At 44.6% G+C, this 21605-nt stretch overlaps 1 protein-coding gene across 1 annotated transcript in view; it reads left to right on the forward strand.

Annotated features, from left to right (window-relative positions):
* The window catches only part of syt12 (synaptotagmin XII), a gene marked incomplete at both ends in the record, with an annotated part of 32648 nt that extends 12377 nt beyond the window's left edge, over positions 1-20271 (forward strand). Inside the window, 5 exons of the mRNA XM_084168252.1 lie at positions 5825-6235; positions 15625-15840; positions 17509-17629; positions 19630-19763; positions 20098-20271. Of these exons, the coding sequence (XP_084024378.1) occupies positions 5825-6235; positions 15625-15840; positions 17509-17629; positions 19630-19763; positions 20098-20271 (1056 nt within the window). The remainder of the gene's footprint in view (positions 1-5824; positions 6236-15624; positions 15841-17508; positions 17630-19629; positions 19764-20097) is intronic.
* Between the last annotated feature and the right edge of the window lie 1334 nt (positions 20272-21605).

A 21605-nucleotide genomic window follows, 5' to 3' on the forward strand; every position in this document is an offset into this window, starting at 1 on the left:
AGTACATCACTGGGGCCAAGCTTCCTGCCATCCAGGACCTCTATACCAGGCGGTGTTAGAGGAAGGCCCTCAAAATTATCAAAGACTCCAGCCACCCTAGTCATAGACTGTTCTCTCTGCTACCGCACAGCAAGTGGTACCAGAGCGCCAAGTCTAGGTCCAAAAGGCTCCTTAACAGCTTCTACCACCAAGCCATAAGACTCCTGAACAGCTAATCATGGCTACCCGGACAATTTGCACTGCCCCCCCATCCCCACCCCGTCCCCCTTTTTTACGCTGCTGCTACTATGTTTATTATTTATGCATAGTCACTTTAACTCTACCCACATGTACATATTACCTCAATTACCCCGACTAACCGGTGCCCCCGCACATTGACTCTGTACCGGTTCCCCCTGTATATAGCCTCCCTACTGTTATTTTATTTTACTCTTGCTCTTTAATGATTTGTATTTGTTTTACTTATCTATTTTTTACTGAAGTTGTTATTTTCTTAAAAACTGCATTGTTTGTTAAGGGCTTGTAAGTAAGCATTTCACTGTAATGTCTACAGCTGTTGTATTCGGCGCATGTGGCAAATACAATTTGATTTGATTTGATAAACAGCCAGAATACCGTTTTTAATTTAGAAATAACATATTTTTTTGACGATTTGTTGTTTCTAAATGGCTGCTGGGTAATTTGATATGCGTCTAAATCTGTGTGTTCGTAGGCATCGAATTGAGCGAATGCCACGCAGGTTCACTGAGTTGCAAACCAAATGGATAGGTCTAGTTCATTGATTTGAAGATCTGACGCAGTTGCTACCTCAGATAATGAGCCTAGCAAGCGTCGCAAATGAGTTATATAGTACACACAGAAGGCCACAGGGAGGATCAAGAGAGCTATAAACCCATACAGTTTTTTTGCCTTAAAAAACCTAACCCTAGATATAACCTATTTTAGGGGGGGGGGGGGTGTATCCAGGAATAAAACTACTCTTCTGAAATTTCATTTGTGGTCTTATGCTGCCATCTATTTAAATATTTAGTAATTGCAGTTCATTCATTTTCTTTAACAATCTGATCAGACCATCAAAGTTGATGTACCTAAGATCCCTGAATAAAGTGTATATCCTTACTGAAGTAGTAATTACTCAGAATTGCTAAATATAAAATATTTGCTAGTTCATTTTATCACTTACAACCATAAAATAAACATACTTTCAGCATAACAATAAAACTGATGGCCATTCGCATATACAAAAAACACCATAGATTTTGTTAATTATTTAAAAAACACTTTCTTTACATGGGTAACATTATATGCCAAAGTAACACCCCCTTAACATATAAACACAGACACTGGACACATAAAATGTGCTTTTTTAAATAAATCTGGTAGCTCTTAAAAGAGCCTTTGCTTTGCTGAAATGCAGGTGTGCTGCCTGTCTGCCTGCCTGGTCATCAGAGAAGTAAATCTGTGAATAATGAGAAGTTAATAAGTTATTGCCACGCTTTCACATAGAGGCCTAGTTCAAACCACAACATTTCTAACACAAAAAAGGCAAATAGCAGCAGATACATGGTAAGCTGGTTAAATAAAAGACTGCTCTTAGAACTTTCAGACTGCCATTCGCCAAATATCTCAAAATGTATGTATTTTAATCGTTTGAAGTTCTACACCATTTTAAATCAGGATAACCTATTATTTCTAATTATGTAAATTTGGGCAGCTTACAATGCTGTTACCAATTGCTGGTAGTTAAACGTCATCAAACAAAAAAAATAATCATGGAACTATGAGGTCGTCCCATTGTTTCCTATAGGGGAAATATAGGTATGTCTGTTTATTTCACAAAATACACTGCTCAAAAAAATTAAGGGAACACTTAAACAACACAATGTAACTCCAAGTCAATCACACTTCTGTGAAATCAAACTGTCCACTTAGGAAGTAACACTGATTGACAATACATTTCACATGCTGTTGTGCAAATGGAATAGACAACAGGTGGAAATTATAGGCAATTAGCAAGACACCCCCAATAAAGGACTGGTTTTGCAGGTGGTGACCACAGACCACTTCTCAGTTCCTATGCTTCCTGGCTGATGTTTTGGTCACTTTTGAATGCTGGCGGTGCTTTCACTCTAGTGGTAGCATGAGACGGAGTCTACAACCCACACAAGTGGCTCAGGTAGTGCAGCTCATCCAGGATGGCACATCAATGCAAGCTGTGGCAAGAAGGTTTGCTGTGTCTGTCAGCGTAGTGTCCAGAGCATGGAGGCGCTACCAGGAGACAGGCCAGTACATCAGGAGACGTGGAGGAGGCCGTAGGAGGGCAACAACCCAGCAGCAGGACTGCTACCTCCGCCTTTGTGCAAGGAGGAGCAGGAGGAGCACTGCCAGAGCCCTGCAAAATGACCTCCAGCAGGCCACAAATGTGCATGTGTCTGCTCAAACGGTCAGAAACAGACTCCATGAGGGTGGTATGAGGGCCCGACGTCCACAGGTGGGGGTTGTGCTTACAGCCCAACACCGTGCAGAACATTTGGCATTTGCCAGAGAACACCAAGATTGGCAAATTCGCCACTGGTGCCCTGTGCTCTTCACAGATGAAAGCAGGTTCACACTGAGCACATGTGACAGACGTGACAGAGTCTGGAGACGCCGTGGAGAACGTTCTGCTGCCTGCAACATCCTCCAGCATGACCGGTTTGGCGGTGGGTCAGTCATGGTGTGGGGTGGCATTTCTTTGGGGGGCCGCACAGCCCTCCATGTGCTCGCCAGAGGTAGCCTGACTGCCATTAGGTACCGAGATGAGATCCTCAGACCCCTTGTGAGACCATATGCTGGTGCGGTTGGCCCTGGGTTCCTCCTAATGCAAGACAATGCTAGACCTCATGTGGCTGGAGTGTGTCAGCAGTTCCTGCAAGAGGAAGGCATTGATGCTATGGACTGGCCCGTCCGTTCCCCAGACCTGAATCCAATTGAGCACATCTGGGACATCATGTCTCGCTCCATCCACCAATGCCACGTTGCACCACAGACTGTCCAGGAGTTGGCGGATGCTTTAGTCCAGGTCTGGGAGGAGATCCCTCAGGAGACCATCCGCCACCTCATCAGGAGCATGCCCAGGCGTTGTAGGGAGGTCATACAGGCACGTGGAGGCCACACACACTACTGAGCCTTATTTTGACTTGTTTTAAGGACATTACATCAAAGTTGGATCAGCCTGTAGTGTGGTTTTCCACTTTAATTTTGATGGTGACTCCAAATCCAGACCTCCATGGGTTGACAAATTTGATTTCCATTGATCATTTTTGTGTGATTTTGTTGTTAGCACATTCAACTATGTAAAGAAAAAAGTATTTAATAAGATTATTTCATTCATTCAGATCTAGGATGTGTTATTTTAGTGTTCCCTTTATTTTTTTGAGCAGTGTATCTCGCAATGTGTATATTTAGATTTTTTCAAGTCAGAAACCATTTTAATCATGAGAATCTCCTCTTTCTAATTATGTACGGCTGGGCAGCGTACTCCGTTGTCATTAAACGCTAGCCCCAAAATACTTGTTGCCTTTGGAATGCTGAGCTCCCCCCATTGTTTTCCTATGGAGAGGTATGCTGGTATATTTTGCCAAATATCTCGCAATGTGTACATTTTGATTTTTTCAAGTAGGACATCGTTTTATTCAGGATAATCTCCTCTTTCTAATTATGTAAGGCTGGGCAGCGTACTCCATTGTCATCGATCTCTAGACCAGAAATAGTCAGAAGTTGCCATTTTTTCCCTACTTCCTCCTTATGCAGACATAAGCACACTTGGCACCATCGAGGTGCGGATGTTTACTTTCTACACAAGTTGTTATTTTTCAGTTTCGTCCTAAGAACAGATTGTAGTAGTAAAATGAAAAGGTATAATTTTTTTAGGGAAAATTTAATTCTAAGTTTCATTCCAGTCAAAAGAGGCTCAGCGAAAGTTCGTTTCAATTTATTTGCTATGGCCTCGCGCTAGTGTTCCAGCTCAACCAACGTTCTTTGGCTGTTTTTCAGTCTTGGGTGAAATTTGACTCGTTCTATTGTCCAGCCTATTAATAGATGCTAAAAACAATTGACAAATGGAATAAATTCAAGTGGAAAAGGGCAGCTGGAGATGGAGAGGATACTCGATTACCCAAGAGAAGTGGCAGAAGGTAGGCTAAATGTACATGTATAGCTTCATGATTTAGTTTTGAGGATCAGGATGGCCAAACACGTGCTACCGAAGAGAAGGAGAGCATGTTGTGAATGTGCCGTTTTTCTCTCCAGAGTTTGGTAAGGTGGACCTGTGATAAAGATTTTGCATACGAGCTCAGCACCGTTTCCTGGCTGCACCACTATGTTTTTTGGTATGTACTTACCAAAAAGTTATAAATAAAAATGTACTAAAAACGAAAAACAAATGTCTATTCGGCACCTCCAATCACTCATTACTTACCACGCACAGGTTGTTAGTCTAGAACGGCTCAATACATTGGAGGTGCGGAATAGGCATTTCTCGGTTGCTTGTACATTTTATTTACACCTTTTTTTGGAAGTACATACTGGGCCTAACGGGAGTAAATGAAGATATTTGCTCAGCGAAACTCCATATTTGGTGATCAACGAACAAATTTTGAAATTATAACGCTTGCAGAGCTGGTGAATGGGAGTTTTAATCTGCGCTTTCTGGGGTTAGAGAGGTCTCTAACGCACAGATACTGGTTCACACTGTACCCTGAAATTAAACTAAGGTAACACTTTATATGAAGGGGTATACATAAGGAATTCACCACACCTTCATGAATGTTGCAATATCATTCATACAGCATTCGTAACAGATTTATTCAACATTATTCATAAGAGGTCCCTTATTATTATAGTATGAACATTTCTGGTAGGAATGAGCCAGATGGTTGCTGGTGTTACTAACTGGGGTGGGTTCAAGCCCAGGTCTCCTGCTCACTCACCACCATACTGTCTTAGCCTGCTAAGATAAAGGTAAAGGAGGTAATGCAAGTCTTCAGGTCTCAGCTAAGATTGCTTACTACAACATTACAATGGCAAACCATTTCTCAGGTGCAATCCTAATGGTGTCAGAAATCTTTCACATTATTTGAGCGTTTGCTTGAGCATGCCTGGAGTGCCAGATGGGTGGGCGGAGTTTGCACTTTTGGGACTATTCCATTGATTTCATTGCCCCAGGCAAGCTCAGCTAGCTTATGTATTTGAAAGGTACTACACCCAGGGCTTTGAGCAATGCATTTAACCCCTAAACTCTCAGCATGTTGCGTGAATGGGCTCCCGAGTGGCGCAGCGGTCTAAGGCACTGCATCTCAGTGCTTGAGGCATCACTACAGACCCCCTGGTTTGATTCCAGGCTGTATCACAACTGGCCGTGATTGGGAGTCCCATAGGGCGGCGCACAATTGGCCCAGCGTCGTCCGTGTTTGGCTGGTGTAGGCCGTCATTGTAAATAAGAATTTGTTCTTAACTGACTTGCCTAGTTAAATAAAGGTTAAAAAAATAAAAAATAAAAATAAATGGTGTGTTAGGAGGTTGGGTACTGTGACAGTTAAAATACACATTTCCATTTTACAATAGGCCTTTAATTTGGAAATTTCTTATGAATGATGTTGAATAAATGTCTTACGAAGGTTGTTATGAATAATACTGCAACACACATAAAGGTACTTATGACTGGTTTCATAAAGTTGTTATGTATACCGCCTTCATATGAAGTGTTACCTAATAAAATATTATTGAATTTCTTAGACCTTGATGCAAGAGTTGATGTGTAATTTTGCATTGTTTGTATCCTCAGAGAGTGGTCGCCAACAACCACCGACGGGCCTCCGCCTCCATCAACCTGAGTCGTAAGCCCAGCCTGCAGCTGGTGGACACCCCGGATGGGCTGAGGGACCTGGGCCACCTGGAGCTGATGAGCCGGGACCTGATGGATCCTGCCAGTGGGGTGGTGCCCTTCAACCGCTCCATGTCCACCGACTCTCTCAGCTCCATCTCCTCCATCGGCAACAATTTTGGCCACGACTACACAGTGGGGCAGCTGGAGGTGACCCTGGAGTACGAGGCCCGACCAGGGCCTGGGCCGGGGGTGCTCCACATCGCCCTGCACCAGGGCAAGGACCTGCTGGAGAAGGAGGAAGGGGACTTCCCCGGCTGCTTTATCCGGGTCACCTTGGTTCCTGAGGAACTCAACGTGGGCGTCACCAGGGTGAGTGTGTGAGTGTGGTAATAGTATTTTAGATTGATATTATCATATTTTATTTTGGCTTTGCAGAATGGTTCTGTGATATCATGTTTCACTGAAGATGCAACACTAATGATGTTCTGGGATCGTTCTTGTTGAAAATGTTCTCAGAAACCAGACAGAAAGTTCTCTCTGTTTTGAATGAACAAAGCCATCGATCATATCAAGTCAAGTTATATTTATATATGTCACGATCGCCAATAAAGTAGGACCAAAGCGCAGCGTTGGGAGTGAACATGATGACTTTAATGTTGAAATAACGACAAAACAAAACACGATCCGTAACGTCCTCAGTACACCGACTGAACATAGAACAAAAACCCACAACTAACACAAGAAAACCTACATCTTAAATATGGCTCCCAATCAGAGATAACGAGCCGACAGCTGACACTCGTTACCTCCGATTGGGAGTCATTGAATACAAACAAGGAAACACAACCACAACCTAGAAATAGACACAACAGAACTCCCCACCTAGAAATAAACGTGACAGACATGCAACCATAAAACATCACCCAAAACCCAACAAAACAACATACACCCTGGCTCAAATACACAAGTCCTGGAGCCAGAGTGTGACAGTACCCCCCCCTAAAGGTGCGAACTCCGGGCGCACCAGCATACAGTCTAGGGGAGGGTCTGGGTGGGCGTCTGTCCACGGTGGCGGTTCTGCCCCTGGTCGTGGTCCCCATCCCACCTTAGTCACCACCCGCTTCCCTAGCCTCCTCCACATTACCACCCCCCAACTACACCCCACTGGGTTAAGGGGCGGCACCGGACTAAGGGGCAGCACCGGACTACGGGGAAGTACCGGACTAAGGGGCAGTACCGGACTAAGGGGCAGTACCAGGCTGAATGGCGGATACTGGCTGGACGGCTCTGGTGGCTCCTGGCTGGTCGGCTCTGGCGGATCCTGGCTGGACGGCTCTGGCGGATCCCGGCTGGACGGCTCTGGCGGATCCCGGCTGGACGGCTCTGGCGGATCCCGGCTGGACAGCTCTGGCGGATCCCGGCTGGACGGCTCTGGCGGATCCTGGCTGGACGGCTCTGGCGGATCCTGGCTGGACGGCTCTGGCGGATCCTGGCTGGACGGCTCATGGCTGGCTGATGGATCTGGCTGCTCATGGCTAGCTGACGGATCTGGCTGCTCATGGCTGGCTGACGGATCTGGCTGCTCATGGCTGGCTGACGGATCTGGCTGCTCATGGCTGGCTGACGGATCTGGCTGCTCATGGCTGGCTGACGGATCTGGCTGCTCATGGCCGGCTGACGGATCTGGCTGCTCATGGCTGGACGGCTCTGGCGGATCCTGGCTGGCGGAAGGCTCTGGCTGATCCTGTCTGGCAGACGGCTCTGGCTGGACAGGGCTGACGACGCACCCCGTAGGCTCGGGGCGTTGAGCAGGGACAGGCAGAACCGCACTGGGGACACACACCCCTGGCCCTACACGGGGATCAGGAACGGGCCGGACCGGACTGGAAACACCCCCCAGTACCTCTCGCCGTGCCTCCACACTTTCCATCCCCTTCGTAACCAGTGGCCCCCTTAAACTGGCGGCCATATCTGCCAACCTCTTGCACTCCTCCGGGCCGTACACCTTCTGCCCCGACGTCGTGAGCCCCCCCCTAAAAATTTTCTGGGGGTCTCTCCTCTCGGTGGACCAGGCCTCCATAGTCCTCTCCCAACCTTCGCTCTTCTGGCTCCACCACCCGTTATCCAACTGCTGCTTGGTCTCGTTGTGGTGGGTTTTTCTGTCACGATCGCCAATAAAGTAGGACCAAAGCGCAGCGTTGGGAGTGAACATGATGACTTTAATGTTGAAATAACGACAAAACAAAACACGATCCGTAACGTCCTCAGTACACCGACTGAACATAGAACAAAAACCCACAACTAACACAAGAAAACCTACATCTTAAATATGGCTCCCAATCAGAGATAACGAGCCGACAGCTGACACTCGTTACCTCCGATTGGGAGTCATTGAATACAAACAAGGAAACACAACCACAACCTAGAAATAGACACAACAGAACTCCCCACCTAGAAATAAACGTGACAGACATGCAACCATAAAACATCACCCAAAACCCAACAAAACAACATACACCCTGGCTCAAATACACAAGTCCTGGAGCCAGAGTGTGACAATATAGCACATTTCATACGTGGAATGCAACGCAATGTGCTTTATAGGAAAAAACGAATAAAAAACAATGAAAATAAAAGCTGAAATATTTACTACACAACAAACAAAAGAATGACACAAACTGAACAACTAAAAAGCACCCTAAAGAAAAGCTAAGCTAAAAATATGTGTGTTAAGATCTCTTTTAAATATGTCCACAGTTGTGTCCCCCCTCAGGTTCTCTGGCAGGCTATTCCAGAGGCTGGGGGCATAATAACTAAAGGCTGCCTGTCCATGCCTCTTGGTCCTAGGCTTTGGGATAGTTAAAAGGCCAGTGCCAGAGGACCTGAGGGACCTACTGGGTACATAACTTAAAAACATGTCTGACATGTATTGGGGTGCACAATCGTGGATTGATTATAAACCAATAGAAGAATCTTAAAATGTATTCTAAAACTCACAGGCAGCCAGTGCAGAGACCTTAAAACCAGTGTAATGTGTGCTCTCCATCTGGTCTTGGTCAGTACCCGTGCTACAGCATTCTGTATGTTTTGCAGTTGACCAATGGCTTTCTTGGGTAGACCAGACAGGAGAGCTTTACAGTCGTCAAGCATGGACGAGTCTCAGCCTGAGAGAGAAACGGTCCACACCTTGTCAATGTTCCTCAGGTGGTAAAAAGCTATTTTGGTCATATTCCTATTGTGTGATTTGAAATTTAGTTCAGAATCTAAAATATCACTTAGTTTTCTTTTAACCTGGTATTTTATCTTTATTGCCTTTGAATTAAAATGTGCGGCTAGATTCTCTCTGCTTTGGCTCCAACAATATGTACCTCGGTCTTGTCTTGATTTAGCTGAAGAAAGTTGTGAGCCATCCAAGTATTTAAATCACTAATACATTTACATTTGACATTTGATTCATTTAGCAGACGCTATTATCCAGAGCGACTTACAGGAGCAATTAGGGTTAAGTGCCTTGCTCAAAGGCACATTGGCAGATCCCCCCCCCCCCCTAGTCAGCTCAGGGATTCGAACCAGCGACCTTTTGGTTACTGGCCCAAAACTCTTAACCACTAGGCTACCTGCCGCCCACTAATACAGTCTAATAATTTATCATTGGAGCTAAATTCCTCTGGTGACACAGAAATGTAAAGTTGTGTATCATCTGCGTAGCAGTGAAAATCAATGCTGTGCTTTCTGATAACGCTGCCAAGGGGTAACATATAGAAACTGAACAGTACCGGACCCAAAATCGAACCGAACCTTGTGGAACGCCACATGTGATATGTATTTTCTCTGAGTTATGTCCACCAAGGGTTACAAAAAACTCTCGACCGGTTAAATAGGTTAGAATTTAGAACTGGACCGGAGAGGCCAACCCACCTCTCCAGTCTATCCAGAAGGACATTGTCACGGTTTCGGCCGAGGCTGCCTCTCTCCCTTGTTCGGGCAGGCTTCGGCGTTCGTTGTCTCCGGAATACTAGCTGCCACCGTTGTATGTTTCATGTTCGTTTGGTTTTGTCTGATTGTTGTCACACCTGTTTTCATTTAGTGTCATTAGTGTCCTATTTAGTTCTCGTTGTGTTTGTCAGGTGTTGTGTGTTATTGATTTTTGTCTGTCGTGTGTAGGGCTGATGTTCGCTATTTCGCTCGGTTGAGCTTCCCTCCACTGCGTGGAGTGTTTACGCACCTGTGTAGTGCGCATTTGTTTTGTTCGCCTTCGTGCGTTATTTCGCCTACGGGCAAGTGTTCTCGTTATTTCCTTGTTGGAGAGTTACTAAAGTCTGTTGGACTATACTTCGGTGTCCTGCGTTTGATTCCACCACTACACCCACCTACAGCACGCGTGACAGACATCATGTTCAACAGTGTCAAATGCAGCACTTCAATCTAAGAGTACAAGGACAGAGAGCTGTTTGGCATCTGTGTTGGCGCTAAGATAATTCACCACTTTAACTAAGGCTGTCTCTGTGCTGTGGTGGGTACAAAAACCAGATTGGAATTTTTCAGAAATACATTTGGCAGTTAAAAAGTCATTTAGCTGTTTGAAAACCAATTTCTCCAAAATGTTGCTTAAGAATAGAAGGTTGGAGGTTGGCCAAAAATTACTAAGAGTTGAATAATCTAGATTACTTTTCTTCAGAAGGGGTTTCACCATAGCGGTTTTTAACAATAGCTTGCACTTCTTTAGATATGCAATTAAAAACTGTTTTGAAGAAGGTGGTGGGGATAGGATCGAGAAGGCAGGTAGAAGGCTTAAGTTTCCTGAGCATGTCTGTGTCAACCAGGGAAAATAAATTCATAGTGCCTTTGCGTGGTAGGCTAGGGCACATAACATTAAACTTCTCATCAGGTCTTGCTTGACTGATACCCAGCCTAATCTTATCTCTGAAATATGCCGCAAACTCATCACATTTAGATGTGGAGGAAAGTTCACATAGGTTAGCGGGGTAGGATTTATTAGGCCATATAATGATCGAGAAGAGCACTCTCAAATTATTCTGATTAATAGTGATCAAGTTAGAAAAATGAGCCCGTCTGGCATGTTTAATTACCTTGTTATAGATGCCAAGTTGCTCTATCAGTATATTATAATAGACCTGCAACTTTGACTTTCTCCACTTCCGCTCTGCCTTTCTGCAATTCCTCTTTAATTGATTCGTTTCCTCACTCATCCAAGGGGCTCTCTGTTTGGATTTGGCCTTTTTCAACTTTACTGGAGCTATGGTATAAATGGTTGCCCTTCATTTGCTATTAAAGTTATCAACTAAATCATCACAAGAGGAAGGCAGAATAGGTGGTGGATTATTGGTCATACATTCAATAAAATCTGTAGCAACTTCAGAGGTAAGATAGCGTGTCTTAATAATGGGTTCATTATTACCCTGTGCTATGGGCAACAAGGTAGTAAAAAATACACAAGGTGATCATATAAAGCAACATCAACAATAGAGGCTATGTCAATAGAAAGCCCCTTGGTAATAACCAGCTCCAGAGTATGGCCGCGGTTATGGGTGGGCCCAGTAACATGTTGGATAAAGTCCATAGAGCACAAAAGATTCATAAATTCAATGGCCTTGGAGTCAGTGTCTTTGTCAACATGAATATTAAAATCACCCAACACAATGATTTTATCATAGTTCTCAAGGACAATAGTTCAGATAAATCAGTAAAGAAAATGGGGCAGTGCTTTGGTGGCCTATACAGGGTTATGGCCAGCACAGGTGGCTGACATTTAAACAGTATAGCATGATGCTCAAAAGACCCAAAGTCGCCAAACGAAATGCCCTTACAGCTGAGAGCAGTAGTAAAAATAGAGGATGTCCCCCCACTCTTTCCCTTTTCTGATAGAGTATGAAAAGCTATAGTCCGGGGGGGGAGGCTTCAATAAGAGTGGCACTACAGTCTGATGACAGCCATGTTTCAGTGAGAAATATGCAATCAACTTTGCGCTCAGTAATAAGATCATTCACAAGAAAGGTTTTTACATGTGATTGCTCTAACATTTAAATGCGCCATATTCAATGAGTGTGGGCATGTACATCGAGGTAACCAATGGAATAACAACCAAATTATTAACGTTACAACCACGTTTTCTCCAATCTATCAGAATGGTAGGAGATGACAGTTTGTATACTGTAAACTCACTAGAAGGCGGAGTTAAAGGAACATAAATGAGGTTTCTCACAATAACCATAGTGCCATTTCTACAGGAGTTGACATGCTTTACAAGTCCTCTGTTGCTTATTCTGAAAGGGAGAATTGGAGCACTACCAGACCATGTCCGTCAGTCTATAAAACAGTTTGCGATGTTGCTGGAAATAATCCTGGAACCCCTTCGGTTAGGGTGAATCCCGTCTCTTTTAAAAAGTGCTGGTTGCTCCCACAGAAAATCAAAGTTGTCACAAAGACATTCCTGTCATTGCAAAATTTATTCAGGTACTCGTTCAGGGCAAAGAGTCGGCTGAAACTTTCCGAGCCCCTTCGGTAGCATGGGAGGGTGCCAGAGATAATTATTCTCTTCACTGTGCTAGCGAGGATAAAAACACCGGTGGGCTAGCACTGCTAGCGTTAGCCTGCTCTGTCCCAGCCGTAAAGGCTGACCGTGTAGTGAAATCCGTAGCAATACAAACTTTAGTTACAACTATTTCATGAAAACTATTTCATAAAAACAACAAACCGAGTGTAGACAGTACACTGTTCTGTTGCGCGCTATGATGATGCCCTTGTGTGCATTTTTGATACCATTCATTCCTATGTGAAGTCTCAATAACGCATTGAAGCCAAATTAAGTCGGTTAGAATGGTGTCTCATGGAGACATAACATGCGCAGTTTGAGCTACTCCAGGAAGTGATGTTGCACGCTAGCTCAGTGCTGCCCCTCTCATTGAGTAACTCAAGTTGAAGGCCGACCGGGGTACTGCAGGCTTCCATTAGCAACTAAATTATCCTTAACTTCTTCTGTGTGTGATTTTAAAATAATCGGTTCAAGGACATACATCTGGTGCATTAGAAGCTATTATTGGTACCTTGATTGTCCTCCATATTCTTTTATTGACATGAAAATTGATGACGAAGTTTGCCATTTTCCCATTCACTATAATGGAGATCCTTATTTATTTTTCCACTAACAATGCCTGCAGTACCGTGGTTGGCCTTCAATTTTTGTTGCTTCTATGAGAGGCGGCAGTCGTTCTCCCCTGGTTTTGGTAACTTTTCTTGTTAGCTGAGAAGTGTTGATAACATCATCACCCAAGCCTGGAGTCAGAGAGAGAGAGAGCAATGAGTCCCTTGGGTTAGAGTTTTGAGCCTTCAGCTCGATGGGCTAATCCTATTCTGGGAAAGTGTATTTGATTTGCAGCACCAAGTCTCCTGGGGCTTCTTGCAGTAGGTTTGAGCCGGAATAAAGGGCTAGTTTCTGTCACACACAGTAGGCTACATCCACAAACATGATCATTGCAACCACACTGCACCACAATGTACAGTAACCACCAAAGTCTCCAGGCTTGTCACCCTCTGTACTGCAAGATAATCAGGATCAGAGCAAATCACTGTATTAATGCGTTCACACTGGCCTCAATGATAGCCACTAGTGCGGCTGCATCGAGGAATGTTGGAGACCGGGGGGAAATGCTGACATCAGCTGGATCCACTGCTCCACTCGGCACAATCCACAGGGGAGCAAGCCGTTAAGCCTGGCTTCTTTCTCTAGCTCTCCGACGGTTCCCTTTTCCCTCACAGTCACACTGTATAGTGGTGGTAATCGCCTAAACCATCATTTTAAATGTTCAGACTGTCACAAATTAGAGATGTGGGGAATGCTCCAAGTAGGAAAACATGATGAACACATTACAGGCAGAGGAGAATGTGTTCATTGTGTTGGATGTGATTCACATCCAGCCGTGCTTATTTACAGTTGAGTGGTGCTTCAGATTCTGCAGTTGTTTGAAGTAGGGTGATAATGTGATTCTGATGTTTTGTAAAGGGCAGACTCCAAGGTTACTCTTCCGGAATATTATTAACATTTATTTACATTTACATCATCTAGCAGACGCTCTTATCCAGAGCGACTTACAAATTGCTGCATTCAACTTATGATATTATGCAGGTTTTATAATGAAGAAATTCCACACAGTTTGTATGACAATTTACCCAAAATACTATTATGTTAAGATGCAGGTTATGTTGTGTTATGAAAGCAGCCTTGGCTAATTTGCATTTTGTGATCTGTGTGATCTCGCTCGCCGTAGCCGATGTGAGTAAGACCTTTAAACAGGCCGCGGGGCCAGACGGATTACCAGGACGCGTACTCTTAGCATGCGCTGACCAGCTGGCGGGTGTCTTCACTGAATTGTTTTTATCTCCCCCTGACCCAGTCTGTGATACCTACATGTTTCAAGCAGACCAACATAGTCCCTGTGCCCAAGAACGCTAAGGTAACCTGTCTAAATGACTACCGACCCGTAGCACTCACATCTGTAGCCTTGAAATACTTTGAAAGGCTGGTCATGGCTCACATGAACACCATCATCCCAGAAACCCTGGACCCACTCCAATTCGCATACCGCCCCAACAGATCCACACATGACGCAATCTCTATTGCACTCCACACTGCCCTCTCCCACCTGTACAAGAGGAACACTTATGTGAGAACGCTGTTCATTGACTACAGCTCAGCGTTAAACACCATAATGCCTTCCAAGCTCATCACTAAGGTCAGGACCCTGGGACTAACCTCCCTCTGCTACTGGATCCTGGACTTCCTGACGGGTGGTGAGGGTAGGCAACAACACATCTGCCACGCTGACCCTCAACACGGGGGCCCCTCGGGTGCGTGCTTAGTCCCCTCCTGCACTCCCTGCTCACCCACGAATGCACGCACGACTCCAACACCATCATTAAGTTTGCTGACGACATGATGGTGGTAGGCCTGATCACCGATGAGACCGCCTATAGTGAGGAGGTCAGTGACCTGGCAGTGTGGTGCCAGGACAACAACCTCTCCCTCAACGTCAGCAAGACAAAAGAGCTGATCGTGGACTACAGGAAAAGGAGGGCCGAGCACGCCCCCATCCACATTGATGGGGCTGGAGTGGAGCAGGTCGAGAGCTTCAAGTTCCTCGGTGTCCACATCACTAAGGAATTAACATGTCCCACACACACCAACACAGTCATGAAGAAGGCACGACAACGACTCTTCCCCCTCAGGAGACTGAAAAGATTTGGCATGGGCCCTCAGATCCTCAAAAAGGTCTACAGCTGCACAATTGAGAGCATTTTGGCTGGCTGCATCAACGCTTGGTATGGCAACTGCTTGGCATCCAACCGCAAGGCGCTACAAAGGGTAATGCGTACGGCCCAGTATATCACTGGGGCCGAGTTCCCTGCTATCCAGGACCTGTTTATTATCTATCCTTTTGCCTAGTCACTTTACCCCTACCTATATGTACATACTGTATCTACCTCAATTACGTCGTACCCCTGCACATCGACTTGGTACTGGTACCCCTTGTATATAGGCAAGTTATCATTACTCATTGTGAATTTATTCCTCATGTTAATATTTTTCTCTCTGCATTGTTGGGAAGGGCCTGTAAGTATTTCACTGTTGGTAATAATGTTTATAAACTAACCGGCAGACCTGTTAATCCTATGTTTGTTGTGTTGTTTGACATAATCCAGATCTAGAACTTGCTCACTAAGATGTTTTGATTGTGATGCAGGTCCAGAGGAATGCTTTCACAGTCGTGTTCGACGAGCGTTTCTCCATAGCCCTGGATCCATCTTGTCTGGAGGAGAACAGCCTGCGCTTTGCCGCATTCGGCATCGACGCGGAGGAGAGGAACATCAGCGCCGGGCTAGCAGAGCTCAAGCTGTCTGACCTGGACCTTTCTATCAGACCCTTTAACGCCTGGCTCTACCTGCAAGATGTTAACAAGGTAAAAATCAGCACCTTTGGGTTGATTTTTAGTATTGCCCTAATGTGCTGATGGCCTGTGGCCTGCCGCCTACAGCACACATGTCTCAGTGTCGGCGTGGGTTGGAATCTGGCCCACTGCCCATTTTACATTCTCCTCCTGTCTTTCTCTCATCTCTTTACCCTTACAAAAAAAACACATGTCCATTTTGCAGTTTCACATGTGAAATAGCTGTTTTCACATGTTGAGCTGAAATTTCACATGTGAAACCATATTTTTCACATGTATAAAATGTAGAGTTCTCATGTTATCACCACCTTTTCACATGTGAGAAAGACACCATGTTTTCACCTCACGTGAATTGCAGTTTCACATGTGAAATTTGCGGTTTCACATGTTAAAAACATTCACATTTGCCGTTTCACATGTAAAACAACTCCACATGTGAAAATCTCACTTTCACATGTGGAATTGCAAGTTCACATGTGAAAATCAATCACGTGAAAAAATCTAATTTGCTTTTTCACATAACACAACTCCATATGTGAAAATCTCACTTTTACATGTGGAGTTGCAAGTTTACGTGAAAAACAATCACATGTAAAAATCTAATTTGCAGTGAATGTGAGATTTTCACATTAAAGTTTTTCACATATGAAACTGCAAATTAGATTTTTACATTTGATTGTTTTTCACGAACAACTCGACATGTGAAAGTAAACTAATCTAATTTGCTGTAAACAAAGCAAAGGTAAACACTCACTGCCTCTGAAGCTAAGCAGGGTTGGTACTACTCAGACCAGATGTAGCTGGAAGTGGTAAAAATAATCCTGTGAAAACAAATGTCACGTGGGGAAATTATTTTTCACGAGGGACAAACGTGAAAAATTTACAGGTGAAACTTAACACGACTCCGAAAACCACGTCTGACTTGTGAAAATTTAGAATGTGAATAATTTATTTCTCATATTATGAACATTTTCACATTATTTGTTCACACGTGTCCGAAAATGTTTAAAAAATGTAATAGCTTTTTCCTATACCCCCTTTTCTCCCCAATTTCGTTGTATCCAATTGGTAGTAAGTCTTGTCCCATCGCTGCAACTCCCGTACGGACTCGGGAGAGGCATGCATCCTCCGAAACAAAACCCAACCGAGCCGCACTGCTTCTTGACACAATGCCCGCTTAACCCGGAAGCCAGCAGCACCAATGTGTCGGAGAAAACACTGCACACCTGGCGACCTTGTCAGCTTGCACTGCGCCCGGCCCGCCACAGGAGTCGCTAGTGCGCGACGGGACAAGAACATCCCTACCAGCCAAACCCTCCCCTAATTTGGACGACGCTAGGCCAATTGTGCACCGCCCCATTGGTCTCCCGGTCGCGGCCGGCTGCGACAGAGCCTGGACTCGAATCAGGATCTCTAGTGGCATAGCTAGCACTGCGATGCAGTGCCTAAGACCACTGCGCCACTCGGGAGGTCGTTCATGTTTATTTTTGTAAGGGTAATAAAGCATATAAAATGTACGTTTTAAAGGTGCTGATGGCAGGAAGGAGAACATGAGACATGGAGATAGGTGGCCTTTTGAGGATAAATCATGTAAACAGTTTCATCTTTATAGAATCGTCAGTGACGGTCGTTTCTGTGCAGTGTGCAACAATGGCCTCTTTTGGCTTGTGTTGTCTGTAGGCCGTGGATGCAGTTGGGGAGATTCTGCTGTCTCTTAGCTACTTGCCCACCGCTGAGCGCCTTACAGTGGTGGTGGCCAAGGCAAAGAACCTTGTGTGGACCAATGACAAAACCACAGCAGGTGACACTACTTTACAGCTTTAGCTCTTATGTTTGTCTACAGTGAGGGAAAAAAGTATTTGATCCCCTGCAGATTTTGTACGTTTGCCCACTGACAAAGAAATGATCAGTCTATAATTTTAATGGTAGGTTTATTTGAACAGTGAGAGACAGAATAACAACAAAAAAATCCAGAAAAACGCATGTCAAAAATGTTATAAATTGATTTGCATTTTAATGAGGGAAATAAGTATTTGACCCCTCTGCAAAACATGACTTAGTACTTGGTGGCAAAACCCTTGTTGGCAATCACAGAGGTCAGACGTTTCTTGTAGTTGGCCACCAGGTTTGCACACATCTCAGGAGGGATTTTGTTCCACTCCTCTTTGCAGATCTTCTCCAAGTCATTAAGGTTTCGAGGCTGACGTTTGGCAACTCGAACCTTCAGCTCCCTCCACAGATTTTCTATGGGATTAAGGTCTGGAGACTGGCTAGGCCACTCCAGGACCTTAATGTGCTTCTTCTTGAGCCACTCCTTTGTTGCCTTGGCCGTGTGTTTTGGGTCATTGTCATGATGGAATACCTTTCCACAACCCATTTTCAATGCCCTGGCTGAGGGAAGGAGGTTCTCACCCAAAATTTGATGGTACATGGCCCCATCCATTGTCCCTTTGATGCGGTGAAGTTGTCCTGTCCCCTTAGCAGAAAAACACCCCCAAAGCATAATGTTTCCACCTCCATGTTTGACGGTGGGGATGGTGTTCTTGGGGTCATAGGCAGCATTCCTCCTCCTCCAAACATGGTGAGTTGAGTTTATGCCAAAAAGCTCAATTTTGGTCTCATCTGACCACAACACTTTCACCCAGTTCTCCTCTGAATCATTCAGATGTTCATTGGCAAACTTCAGACGGGCATGTATATGTGCTTCCCTGAGCAGGGGGACCTTGCGGGCGCTGCAGGATTTCAGTCCTTCACAGCGTAGTGTGTTACCAATTGTTTTTTTGGTGACTATGGTCCCAGCTGCCTTGAGATCATTGACAAGATCCTCCCGTGTAGTTCTGGGCTGATTCCTCACCGTTCTCATGATCATTGCAACTCCACGAGGTGAGATTTTGCATGGAGCCCCAGGCCGAGGGAGATTGACAGGTCTTTTGTGTTTCTTCCATTTGCTAATAATCGCACCAACTGTTGTCACCTTCTCACCAAGCTGCTTGGCGATGGTCTTGTAGCCCATTCCAGCCTTGTGTAGGTCTACAATCTTGTCCCTGACATCCTTGGAGAGCTCTTTGGTCTTGGCCATGGTGGAGAGTTTGGAATCTGATTGATTGCTTCTGTGGACAGGTGTCTTTTATACAGGTAACAAGCTGAGATTAGGAGCACTCCCTTTAAGAGTGTGCTCCTAATCTCAGCTCGTTACCTGTATAAAAGACACCTGGGAGCCAAAAATCTTTCTGATTGAGAGGGGGTCAAGTACTTAGTTCCCTCATTAAAATGCAAATCAATTTATAATATTTTTGACATGCGTTTTTCTGGATTTTTTTGTTGTTATTCTGTCTCTCACTGTTCAAATAAACCTACCATCAAAATGATAGACTGATCATTTCTTTGTCAGTGAGCAAACGTACAAAATCAGCAGGGGATCAAATACTTTTTTCCCTCACTGTATAGCATCCTGTATGATTTACCTATTCACATCAATACTATATATTTCCCAATCATTCAACAATTTATCTTTCTATTTTGCTTTTTGCAAAGTGATTTGCCATAATTATCACTAGAATTCATGACTGAATGTCTCAAAAAGGGGGAACATTTTTCGTTAAATGAAATATTTACCCTAACTTTACCTCCATTATGCTAACATGTAAAGTTAAATATGAAGAACAATTGTCGCATGGGTTAAAACATGTATTTTTTGTTTTACTTTTATCGCTGTCTACACACAGAGACTATTATCTCTGATGACACTTTTGGTATTTAAATTGTTTGTGAACAAAGCTGTCACAATCTCTCTGTTAATAGATCCCTTTGTCAAAGTGTACCTTCTGCAAGATGGTAAGAAGATCAGCAAGAAGAAGACCTCCATGAAAAGAGACGACACCAACCCCATCTTCAACGAAGCCATGATCTTCTCTGTGCCTGCTGTCGTGTTACAGGTGACACTGGGAAGGGATGGTACCATGGTAGTGAAAGGACAGCTGAACGGATTTAGTCAAATGAAATTCGCTCTTATCAAATTAAATGTGACTTTATAGTTGTTTTTTGGTTGAGCAGTTGTTGTTAGACTGCATTAACACTGTGAACCACATAGGCTTCACTTTTGACCCTCTCTGGAGTACTACAGTGCACTAATCTTATAGTGAATGCAGTTATAGTGGTAAACCGTTTATAGTGATCAGATTGTCCTGTACTGATTTGATTACTATAAGAGGATTGCACTGTACTATGTTGGGGCCGAGGGCTGGTGCTGACACTGTGCTCCATCTTCAGGAACTCTCCCTGAGGATCACAGTGGCGGAGGGCACCGACGACGGCAGGGGCGAGAACGTGGGTCACGTGATTATCGGGCCCGAGGCGAGCGGCATGGGCATCACCCACTGGAACCAGATGTTGGCAACACTGAGGAAACCTGTGTCCATGTGGCACCCTCTGCGGAGGACCTAGTACCCCTCGATCTCCCCCTGTACCTTACCTCCGGTCACCAGGGTTGGGCTCAATTCCATTTCAATTCCCTCCATTCAGGGGATACATTGAAATTCCAGTTTGAGAAAAGAAAAAGTGCCATTTATTTTCAAGGAGGATTTTCCACTTCCTGAATTGGATTGGAGTTGATCCCGACCCCGCCGGTCACTCCTCTTTGCATGGTGCCTACTGTAGTACTATTTTACTGTCCTCCAGATAGGGAGAATAAAAAAGGAAGGGGTAAAATAGCTTCTTTTTTCAGGAAACTAGTCATTTGTCTTTTGAAACCAGTCTTACTCTGCACCTAGTGGTATGCAGGACTAATTGGCAGGTGGCGTGGTAAGCTTTATCAGATTTGCTTGTGATCATTTGTAAAATGTGAGAGTGACAAACTTTTCCTAGTATGGTTTTTGGTATGTATCATATCTTCTTGTGCTTTTTAAAATCCAGGTTCTCAAATCCAGGTGATATCAATTGTAATTTGTAGCAATTGTAACAGGGTGCCCAAATCTGACCTAACAGGTATATACAGTACCAGTCAAAAGTTTGGACACACCTACTCATTCAAGGGTTATTCTTAATTTTTACTAATAGTGAAGACATCAAAACTATGAAATAACACATGGAATCATGTAGTAACAAAAAAAGTGTTCAACAAATCAAAATATATATCAAATAGCCACCCTTTGCCTTGATGACAGCTTTGCACACTCTTGGCATTCTCTCAACCAGCTTCACCTGGAATGCTTTTCCAACAGTCTTGAAGGAGTTCCCACATATGCTGAGCACTTGTTGGCTGCTTTTCCTTCACTCTGCCCTCTGACTCATCCCAAACCATCTCAATTGGGTTGAGGTCGGGGGATTGTGGAGGCCAGGTCATCTGATGCAGCACGTCATCACTCTCCTTGGTAAAATAGCCCTTACACAGCCTGGAGGTGTGTTGGGTCATTGTCTTTTTGAAAAACAAATGAAACTCCCGCAAAGCCCAAACCAGATGGGATGGAGTATCGCTGCATAATGCTGTGGTAGCCATGCTGGTTAAGTGTGCCTTGAATTCTAAATAAATCACAGACAGTGTCACCAGCAAAGCACCCCCACACCATAACAACACCTCCTCCATGTTTAACGGTGGGAACTACACATGCGGAGATCATCCGTTCACCCACACCGCGTCTCACAAAGACACGGCGGTTGGAACCAGAAATCTCAAATTTGGACTCCAGACCAAAGGACACATTTCCACCGGTCTAATGTCCATTGCTCGTGTTTCTTGGCCCAATCAGGTCTCTTATTATTATTGGTGTCCTTTAGTAGTG

The sequence above is a fragment of the Coregonus lavaretus genome, assembly GCF_964263955.1.
Source record: "Coregonus lavaretus genome assembly, chromosome: 9".
Taxonomy (NCBI): domain Eukaryota; kingdom Metazoa; phylum Chordata; class Actinopteri; order Salmoniformes; family Salmonidae; genus Coregonus; species Coregonus lavaretus.